The sequence below is a fragment of the Macaca fascicularis genome, chromosome 16, assembly GCF_037993035.2.
Source record: "Macaca fascicularis isolate 582-1 chromosome 16, T2T-MFA8v1.1".
NCBI lineage: Eukaryota > Metazoa > Chordata > Mammalia > Primates > Cercopithecidae > Macaca > Macaca fascicularis.
Genome location: NC_088390.1, coordinates 17,297,653 through 17,308,360, shown reverse-complemented (window position 1 = coordinate 17,308,360; position 10,708 = coordinate 17,297,653). Strand labels below are relative to the sequence as shown.

The 10,708-nt window shown below is 53.6% G+C and overlaps 1 protein-coding gene across 1 annotated transcript; it reads left to right on the top strand.

Moving 5' to 3' along the window:
- The first annotated feature begins 4,136 nt into the window (after positions 1-4,136).
- PLD6 (phospholipase D family member 6) lies at positions 4,137-10,452 on the top strand. The gene is made up of 2 exons (XM_005583006.5): positions 4,137-4,648; positions 7,657-10,452. The coding sequence occupies exons 1-2, from the start codon at positions 4,222-4,224 to the stop codon at positions 7,902-7,904; spliced, it is 675 nt and encodes a 224-aa protein (XP_005583063.4). The 5' UTR covers positions 4,137-4,221; the 3' UTR covers positions 7,905-10,452.
- The last annotated feature ends 256 nt before the right edge of the window (positions 10,453-10,708 follow it).

Here is a 10,708-nt window from a genome sequence, read left to right as displayed (position 1 = left end):
TTGGTCATGAGTGCAGAAGAGCAGGAGGCTGAGCGGAATCTATGCCAGCCCAAGACCAGGCCAGACTCTGCTGCCCTTGTGAAGGAATGGGGGTTCCCGATTTTGTAGTTTCTCACACCAAGTGGAAGAGACAAAACAAATTCCAGATCCTGAACCTTCCCCGTGTGTTTGAAGGCAGTCAAGGGTTTCCTGATTTTACATTCAAGATACTTAACACTCAGGGCTAGGCACTGTGGCTCACGCCTGTAATCCCAGCACTTTGGGAGGCTGAGGCAGGAGGATCACCTGAGGCCAGGAGTTTGATACCAGCCTGGCCAACATGCTGAAACCCCATCTCTACTAAAAATACAAAAAAATATTGGCCAGGCTGGTGGTGTACACCTGTAGTCCCAGCTACTCAGTAGGCTGAGGCAGGAGAATCACTTGAGCTCTTATATATTTTGGAAATTAACCCCTTATCTGATAATATACTTTGTATAACCTTTTAACCTTTTAAAAAATAAATTGTATTGTGTATATTTAAGGTACACAACATGATGTTATGAGTTACATACACACACATATATTAAAATGGTTATTATAGCGGGCACTGTGGCTCACATCTGTAATCCCAGCACTCTGAGAGGCCGAGGTGGGTGGCTCACCTGAGGTCAGGTGTTCGAGACCAGCCTGGCCAACATGGTGAAACCCCATCTCTACTAAAAGTACAAAAGTTAGCTGGGCGTGGTGGCAGTCACCTGTAATCCCAGCTGCTCGGGAGGCTGAGGCAGGAGAATCACTTAAACCAGGGAGGTGGAGGTTGCAGTGAGCTGAGATGGCACCACTGCACTCCTGTCTGGGCAGCAAAGCGAGACTCCGTCTCAAAAAATAAAAAATAAACACAAATGGCTAGGCACGGTGGCTCACACCTGTAATCCCAACACTCTGGGAGGCCGAGGTGGGTGGATCACTTGAGGCCAGGAGTTTGAGACCAGCCTGGCCAACATGGTGAAACCCCATCTCCACTAAACATACAAAAATTAGCCGGGCATGGTGGTGGGTGCCTGTAATCCCAGCTACTCTGGAGGCTGAGGCAGAAGAATCGCTTGAATCCGGGAGATGGAGGTTGCAGTGAGCCGAGATCATGCCACTGCACTCCAGCCTGGATGACAGAGCAAGACTACATCTGAAAAAAAAAAATAAAAAGTAAAAATAAAAAACTAGTAACTAAATGTTGCAACACAAAGGATAAATGCTTAAGGTGATGGATATCCCATTTACCCTTATGTGATTATTACAAATTCCATGTCTGTACCAAAATATCTCATGTACCCAATAAATACATATAACTTCTATATACCCACAAAGTTAAAAATAGAAACTGAAAGACAAAAAATAAATAAAAATCAAATAAAGCTTCTCATTTTGTTGTCTGCCTTTGGTAGATTTCCAGCCATGAAGTGGCTGTTTTTGACCATTTCCCCCAGTTTTATTTTTGCTTATCCCTCTTTGGAGGGATTTGAGTCCTTCTTTTTACTTCCATAACTACAAGTCCCTCCTCTCATTATCGTTTTAGATGAGGAAAGTGAAGTTCAAAGAGATGAATCAACTTGCCCTAGACCATGCAACTAGGAAGCCTGGGAGCCAGCACTAAACTCAAGTGCTCGTTTTCTTTTCTTTTTTTTTTTTTTTTTGAGACGGGGTCTCGCTCTGTCACCCAGGCTGGAGTGCAGTGGCCGGATCTCAGCTCACTGCAAGCTCCGCCTCCCGGGTTCACACCATTCTCCTGCCTCAGCCTCCCGAGTAGCTGGGACTACAGGCGCCTGCCACCTCGCCCGGCTAAGTTTTTGTATTTTTAGTAGAGACGGGGTTTCACTGTGTTACCCAGGATGGTCTCGATCTCCTGACCTCGTGATCCGCCCGTCTCGGCCTCCCAAAGTGCTGGGATTACAGGCTTGAGCCACCGCGCCCGGCCAAGTGCTCGTTTTCTTTGTTAAGAATTTTATTGGCCGGGCACGGTGGCTCACGCCTGTAATCCCAGCATTTTGGGAGGCCGTGGCGGGAGGATCACGAAGTCAGGAGATTGAGACCAGCCTGGCTAACACGATGAAACCCCGTCTCTACTAAAAATACAAAAAAAAATTTAGCCGGGTGTGATAGTGTGCATTTGTAGTCCCAGCTACTCGGGAGGCTGAGGCAGGAGAATTGCTTGAACCCGGGAGGTGAAGGTTACAGTGAGCCGAGATTGTGCCACTGCACTCCAGCCTGGGCAACAGAGTGAGACTTCATCTCAAAAAAAAATAAATAAATAATTTTATTGACGTAATCACTGACATACATTTTACTTATTTAAACCATACAATTTGACACGTGTATACCCGTGAAACCACCACAGTCAAGTTGATAAACACACATCCATCAGTCCACTTCCTTGTGGATTTGTTGGCCCCTCCAGGCTACACTGGTCTGCTTTCCCTCTGTCTAGTTTGCGTTTTCTAGAATGTTATGTAAATGGAATAATACAGTATGTACTCTTTCTGTCTGGCTTTTCCCACTCAGTATTAATGAAATTCATCCACGTTGTAGCATATATGAGTACTTTTTTTTTTTTGAGGGGGGGGACAGGGTCTTCCTGTGTCACCCAGGCTAGAGTGCAATAACGGCATGATCTTGGCTCACTGCAATCTTAGTCTCCAGAGCTCAAGCGATTCTCCCACCTCAGCCTCCTGAGCAGCTGGGATTACAGGCACATGCCCCCGCACCCAGCTAATTTTTGTATTTTTTGGTAGAGACAGTGTTTCACCATGTTGGCCAGGCTGGTTTCAAATTCCTGAACTCAAGCTATCCTCCCGCCTCAGCCTCCCAAAGTTCTGGGATTACAGGCGTGGGCCACTGTGCCAGGCCACTTCATTCTATTTTACTGCTAAATAGCATTCCCTTGTATAGATATACAAAAGCTTATTTACCTATTTACCTGTTGATGTGCGTTTGGGTTGTTCTAGGCACACAAGCCTGCCAGGAACACTGGTGAACATGTGCATGTGTTAATGGATCCCATCCTTTCTCCTAGGAGTGGGATAGCTGGATCATATGAAAGGTGCAAGTTGAATATTTTAATAAACTTTTAATTTAGAATAACTTGATTTACAGAAAAGTTTCGTAGAACAGAGAGTTCCATTTACCCCCACCCAGCTTCCTTTGTTAGCCTTTGACATTCCTTTCATGTATTTGTCAAAGCTAAGAAACTGACATTGGTACAATGCGATTAAGCTCCAGACTTTATTTGGCTCTCACCAGTTTTTCCGTGAATGCCTTCTTTCTGTTCCAGGATCCAGCCCAGAACAATACATTGCCCATTTCCCTATGCCCCCGGGCCAGTGCCCTCAGCTGCCTTTGTCTCTTCCTCTGTTTATGCTTAAAGCAGGGCAGGCCTTCCAACAACGCCAGAGATCCCGTTGGGCTGGGAAAAAACCTTTAGGGGCCTAGCTCTGCGCTTGGGCATCCCCACTCTGCCACCGCCTCCAGTACGCTGGGTTCCAATGCTGCCTCCAGCCGTGCTGATTCCCTGATATCTGTGTTCCCAGGTCCTTCCTCAGCCTAGCCTAGCTGCTCGGGCGAAGACAGTGAAGGTGTGACCCCACATTTCCGGAGCAGCTCTGCTGTGCTCCAAGCGAGGAGAGCCGGGGTTGCTCAGGTTTATAGGGCGGAGGGCGGTCTCTGGCCTGGGCAGGTGACGGGTGCGCTAGGGCCCGTGGCCCGCAGGTGTGCAGGTGCTGCCTGGTGGCGCGGGCTTGGGGGCGCGGCTTGGCACGTGGTGGGAGGTGGGACCAGGGGGGCAGGGCCGGGCGCCATGCTGGAAGGAAAATGGAGGGCGCGGCCTGGCCTTAGGGGGCCTGTGGCGGGGGGCGTGGCCTGGTGCGTGGAGGGAGGCGTGGTCACCCGTTGAGGGCTGGGGGTGGGCTAGTGGGAGGGGTGGGTTCAGCTTGGTGAGTGGCAGTTGTGAGGGCATGGCGCGGCCTAGCGCGTGGCCCTCGGGGGCTGGGGGCGTGACTTTGCACGTGGCCGTTGGCGGGGTGTGACGGGGGCGTGGCATGGCATGTGACCATGGGGGGCTGGGCGTGGCCTGGCACGTGGCCGTTGGCGGCGCGTGAGGGGGCGTGGCCTGGCGCGTGGCGGTCCGGGGCTGGGGGCGCGCAGACTCGGGTGCGGCGGCGTGCCCCTGGGGCCCCGGTCAGCAGCGGCATGGGGCGGTTGCGGTGGCAGGTGGCGGCCGCGGCGGCTATGGGCCTGGCTCTGGCCCTGGAGGCGCTGCCCGGGGTGCTGCGCTGGCTGCGGTCCAGGCGGCGGCGGCCGCGGCGCGAGGTGCTGTTCTTCCCGTCGCAGGTGACCTGTACCGAGGCTCTGCTGCGGGCTCCGGGCGCGGCGCTGGCTGAGCTCCCCGAGGGCTGCCCGTGCGGCCTCCCCCACGGCGAGAGCGCGCTGAGCCGCCTGCTGCGTGCCCTGTTGGCCGCCCGCGCCAGCCTGGAGCTTTGCCTGTTCGCCTTCTCCAGTCCGCAGCTGGGCCGCGCTGTGCAGTTGCTGCACCAGCGCGGGGTGCGAGTGAGGGTTGTCACCGACTGCGACTACATGGCCCTCAACGGCTCGCAAATCGGCCTGCTGCGCAAGGCAGGTAGGCCCGGCGGGGGTCCAGGCGGAGAAGGCCGGCCTGAGCCACGCGGGGTCCTAGGCAAAGGTGGACACTTAGGGGAGGGGGTTTGGGAACGGGCTAAGGCCTCATTTACTTTCCTCGTGGCGTTGTGGAGTAGGGGTGGTGTAACGCGGAGAAAGCAGAGCCCCCACGAAAGGTCTAGCAGGCTGCGCTGGCATAAGCGAGCCGGGCCCTCGGTGCCTCCGCGGTGGGGGCAGTTTTCTAAGTGACCTGTCCTGGCATGCTGGAAGCGGGTGGGCCTGCGTGTGCCGGGTTGGAGGCAGAGCAGGCTCCCCTAGCAACTCCCCGGGCGCCGCCAGCGAAAAACTTTTTCGGGACTGCTGCAGCCCGGGCTCGCCCTCCTGCAGGCTGCTGGAGACCCCCGGACGGCCTGTGGTGACCTGGATCCTGCTGGCCGGGGACCTGGACGCCAGGGTTGTGCTTAGACTTCCAGACTGAAGGGCTCTGGGGAGAGGCGGCCACCTGCTGCCGAGTGAACCTCAGGCCACCGGGCTCTGGGAGACCTAAACATATGTTCCAGAAAGCAGCGCCAGGACGTTCGTTTTCCCAGCTGCAAAAGGAGTGGAACACATATCTCGCTGGCGGGGGCACCTCTCTCATGGGGTGGGGACAGAAGGGACCAGGAAGTGTGAATATTTGGGATCCTTGTCCCGCCTGAGGATTCTCAGTCCATCCTGGCCCAGTTCCGCAGCCCAGCCGACTCTTGCCTTTTGTGCACCCACAGACTCTTGGGCGTCTCCCTGTCTCCATCACTCAGGCACCCAGAGAGTCACGCCTGCATGTGCTCCCGCTGGAGCTCATCATTCTGGTGGTCGCAGTGACTGAGAGACACGTGGAGCCTGGCAACTGTCCGAGCTGGGCAGTGGTCACTGCCGCCCGTTCCTTCTGCACAGCCATGGCCTCTCGTTGACTTGGGCCGCAGAGCAGCCTCTCCAGAGTCAGCCAGGGTCCCTGCCTGCCCTGGGTGGTGTGGGGCATGTTGCACCCCACGTGGAAGCAGAGTGGGGCACGAGCCTCAAGAGCTGTCGTCCAATGCGTTGGTGATTTTAACGGGAGGTTTGGGGACCTCCAGGCGTGCACAGTACAGTTCTGTTTGAGTTGCTTTTCGAGTCGTAGAAGCTGAGATTGGTGAAGACCCTTCAAGGGCCCCTAGACCAAGGTCCCATCAGATTCCCTCTGGGATGGCCTCCCAACATCCTCGCTGACTTCGAGGCTGTCCGGTGGCATTCATCTGTTCAAGGAATGTCCCCTGCGTGCCAGTATTTGTGAGGAGCTGGAACATCCTAGGGCACAAGGCCAGGTTCCCATGGAGATGCCAACTAAGTCACGAATATTTCATTTAGGGCACTAAGAAGGGCCAAGAAAATTTCATAAAGCAGGGTAAGGAGGCAGTGGTGTGGGAGGAAGTGGCGTGGGCCAGGTCAGCTGCCCAGGGGCAGTGACACTCAGGGCAGGGGCCTTGCGGACACGCGTGGGCTGTCCGGAGGGAGAGGCGTGCAGCTGGAAGGGGTAGCAGCACAGACGCCCTGGGTCACATACTGACTTCCTTGTGAAGAACGGCAGGGAGTCCTCTGTGGCCAGAGGTGGTGGGCTGCGGGGAGGGGACGGGGAGGTGGGCAGTGGATCCCAGCGGAGGCGGAGATGTCGGCAATGGTGGGGTTTTAGATTGCCCACCATGTGGAGGAATGTGTTTGGAGGGCCGTGCCGACAGGACGTGCTGGCGGAGTGGCCAGAGTGTAAAAAGGATTGGATCCCCGAGGTAAGGAAGCCACCAAGTCCCCATCCTGCCAGGCCCAATTCGGGAGGCACAATTAAATGTGAGTTCCATGCACAGGGAGTGATTTTTAAGTTATGTTCCCAGTACTCCGTGGGACACGCTTCCCTTCAAAGATGACTCTCTATCTGAAATTCCATTTAACTTGGATGTCCTGTATTTTGATTTGGAAAATCTGGCAGCTGTGTTCCATGGCAGCCTGTTTAAAACTTCTTCTTTTTTTTTTTTTTTTTTTGAGACGGAGTCTTGCTCTGTCACCCAGGCTGGAGTGCAGTGGCCGGATCTCAGCTCACTGCAAGCTCCGCCTCCCGGGTTTACGCCATTCTCCTGCCTCAGCCTCCCGAGTAGCTGGGACTACAGGCGCCCGCCACCGCGCCCGGCTAGTTTTTTGTATTTTTAGTAGAGACGGGGTTTCACCGTGTTAGCCAGGATGGTCTCGATCTCCTGACCTCGTGATCCGCCCGCCTCGGCCTCCCAAAGTGCTGGGATTACAGGCTTGAGCCACCGCGCCCAGCCTAAAACTTCTTCTAACCCCCATTTCTGACGGCCTCATTCCTTGAGCAGGTCATGAGTGAGGCAGGTCATGAGTGATTCCAGGGGAGACAGACACAGGCCCTTCCCAGGAGGAGTTTGAAAGCTGGGAAGAGCAGAGGCGGGGATGCCCGGTTCTTTGGTGAAGGAAACGGGGGTGCAGAAGAGAATTCATTTGTGCGTTGTTAGGTAGGGCCCTTCCTGCCTTGGTGGCCGAGGTTGTGCCAGCAAATTGGGCTGTGCTGCCAGACACCGGGGCCTCTCTGAGCAGAGTGGGCACGGCTCTCAGCCTTAGCTGTGGAGGAGTCAGAACCTGAAGGCTCACACTCTGTCTTTGCCCTGGTCACCTCTGACCGGGTTAGTGACAGCTTCGACCGCAAGCAGTATACTGGCTGCCATAGACTCGGAGGTGTGGTCTCACCCAGACCACGGCCCGCCCAGTCCCCCACGGCCTGTGTGTGATGCTCTGGCCCCGTGTGTAATGTCCCCTCTGTGGTTCTCAAGTGTCCCTCCTGGGAGCTTAGCCGCCACCATTCTGTGAAAGCGTGGCGGGCTTTCCTGGCCCACCAAACTGGAAGCACAAAGCCAGTAGCCCCCAGGAACAGTCCACACTGGAGGCGGGACTCCTGCATGGAATGAAATCACCACCTTGTCCTTTCTGCAGGGATCCAGGTCCGGCACGATCAGGACCTGGGCTACATGCATCACAAGTTTGCCATCGTGGACAAGCGGGTGCTCATCACTGGCTCGCTCAACTGGACCACGCAAGCCATCCAGAACAACAGGGAGAACGTTCTCATCATGGAGGACGACGAGTACGTGCGGCTTTTTCTGGAAGAATTTGAGCGCATCTGGGAAGAGTTTAACCCTACAAAGTACACCTTTTTCCCACAAAAAAAGAAAAGTCACTGAAGCTGTGCCCCGCCTGTCTCCAGAGCTGGAGGGAAATCGCTTTCATGGCACAGAACTTGCCGCACCTCCAGGCAAAACCAAACCTAACCAAGAATGGGGCTGAGCCCTCCCTGCGGGCTGCCATGCCTTCTGAGGGAGGGAGGCCTCACGTTAAACCAAATTCTCATCTATTAGAATACTAAGTTGAACGAAAGAAGGTTAGGAAGGGGAAATTTCTGTTATTTCAGGTCAGTTATTTTGGGCCAGACCTTTTCTTCGGCCCTTTGCCAAAATAACTTCAGTCACGACCTGCCATGGGTGCTTTCAGAGTGTGGTCCGTATCTCGGTTTGGAATCGAAGCTTCTGCCACAGCACAGAAAAGGCACAGTGCCTTTTCCGGGTGGGTCCCATTCCCTTCCCTGATTCTAAAAAAGCCCCTTCTGCTTTGGCTGACGTGGCCCCTTTCGGCATCTCCCTGAGAGTTCTTGCCTCTCTCCGTGTGGCACGACTGGGGTTGGTTGGGGCCAACAGTCTCCTTGTCCCTCACAGTCTGTCCCTGTCAGGGCTCGATCCTCAGAGCGGGGAGAGGAAATGGAAGTCAGGAGGAAGGGAAGATGTGAGTGTGCGGTGTGGGTGGCAGAAGCAGCCTTCGGGGCAACCCCGTGAGCGCCGTTGCCAGCAAAGGTTGGCTGTTCCCTTGCTTCCTTGCATAATTCCTCTTTAAAACCAGTGTGCCCGCCAGTGCCAAGCTCTGAAGCAGCCTGTCCGTGGGTAGTAAGTGCCGTGGTCCGTCAGGACTGATGGCCAGCAGCTGTTTCTTTTCTGTGAGATGGAGTCTCACTCTGTGGCCCAGGCTGGAGTGCAGTGGCGCAACCTCGGCTCACTGCAACCTCTGCCTCCTGGGTTCAAGCGATTCTCCTGCCTCAGCCTCCCGAGTAGCTGGGATTACAGGCGCCCGCGACAACATCTGGCTAATTTTTTTTTTTTTTTTTTTTTTTTTGGTATTTTTAGTAGAGACAGGATTTCACCATGTTGATCAGGCTGGTCTCAAACTCCTGACCTCAAGTGATCCACTCACCTCAGCCTCCCAAAGTGCTGGGATTACAGGTGTGAGCCACCACGCCTGGCTGGGGTTTTAACTTTTAACGTCCTAATGTTTAAGGTAATTGTGTTGTGTGTTTAGAAGTGACCTTACCTTTAACACCTGTGGAGTTAGTGCATGCACATTGCTGGCTCAGCGTAACCCATCACGGGACTGGAGGAGAGGAGAGGAGAGGAGGGGAGAGGAGAGGAGAGGCGGGGAGAGGAGAGGAGGGAAGAGGAGAGCAGCTTCAGGCTGTGGTGTCTCCCACATCGGTGTTCTTATTTTCAGCTCAGGGTTTGCATTCCCAGGTAGAACAGGTGTCATATGTTGTGAAGTGTTCCAGGTTATTTGTTTATAATGTGTGTGTCATATATAGATAGCTCCAATGACATCTGAAGTTGTGACTTCACTCTCTTGTCGTATTTCTGTATGATGAGCCCCAGGGCCCGTCCTGCGGTCTGCTGGCCATGTGCTTGGTCTCACCTCCCCAGCCCACGCTGACATTACCACCCAGAGACCCTTCAGTGCTGTGTGTTTTTGCTTTTTAGGGTTACTTTTGACTCACAGTGTTAGGCAAGCCAGCTTGGAAGTTAAGTTTTAAAAAAATTCAATTGAAGCTGTAAAGCATAATGTACAGATGGGAAGTCACCAGAGATTTGTTTTAGTTTGTGAATTCCCACAGTGTATGTTCTGAAAAGAAAATGGGAGAGTGTGTAAAGCATCTCCTGCAGGCGAAGCTGCGTGACCCTGGACTTCTGGCTCATCTGAATAAATGTGTTCTTATTCTGAAATGTGAGCACTGTGTGTCTTCGCCTTAGCTTGCTGCTAAATCATTCAAATAGGGGCTGCTCCTTGTTAAATACAACTTTTTTGGGGGGCAGTATACAGCTATTTAGAAACTGTTGGTCAAAGAACAGGTGACTCAAAGTAAAACTTTAAGCTGTTACTTGGGTGAAGGAAATAAGGTATACAGTGGTTCATTTTTAAGACAAAGTGCCTTGAATTGGCTTAGGTCAGCAAACTACGGAAGAAACGGGATGTGCTAGGCCCTTCAGGCTAGCCGATGCCTTCTTGTCGCCTCCCCCTTCTGCCCCCTCCCCACTTTCTTAGTTGCCCTCACCCGAACCAAAAAAGTTGAGTCTAAAAGGAAAGTTTACTGGCCTGCAAAATAGCTTACTTTGTCTGTTCCTACCAGCCAGCCTAGCTACTTAGGTCATAAGTCAAATACTTGAAGAGCTCCTAAGTGGACTAAGATTGCAGTGCACTGCAGGCTGTAACAAAATGCAGCAAGACAGTCCTAAAGAAAACGCCTAAAGCCCCTGGCTGACAACCAGTAAGCACCGTCTGGGAAGATTGTGACCCCATGGTACTCAGCCTGTAAGGAAGGAGGAGCGTGCACACTAGGGGATACGTTGCTTGTTGAAACAGTGCCGGGTGTGCCTGCTCATTAGACACACGATCTTATTAAAAGCCTCTTTCACTGTTGTCCGGGTCTCTGAGTCCATTCTTTGGGTTTGGACGGGTGAGTTTGCTCCTCACATTGGGTGCCTCCTAGATTTCAAATATTTTCCAAATGTCCAGACTTTGGGGTGGTCTCTCTAGACCAAAAGTTGGAGCGAAGCTCAGTCCCCGCTGTTGTCCTGACTTGTGTGGCATGCACCCTGCCACCTGGGGACCTGCCCCACTCCCAGCACAGGTGGAAGGCATTCCAGTGCCATCCGTGGTTGGATGGATACAAAGT

Bases quoted from the DNA above. Each gene is read 5' to 3' on its own strand.
- PLD6 (XM_005583006.5), top strand. From the start codon at position 4,222: ATGGGGCGGTTGCGGTGGCAGGTGGCGGCCGCGGCGGCTATGGGCCTG. The intron at 4,649-7,656 runs GTAGGCCCGGCG...TCCTTTCTGCAG, and splicing joins CGGCCTGCTGCGCAAGGCAG to GGATCCAGGTCCGGCACGAT.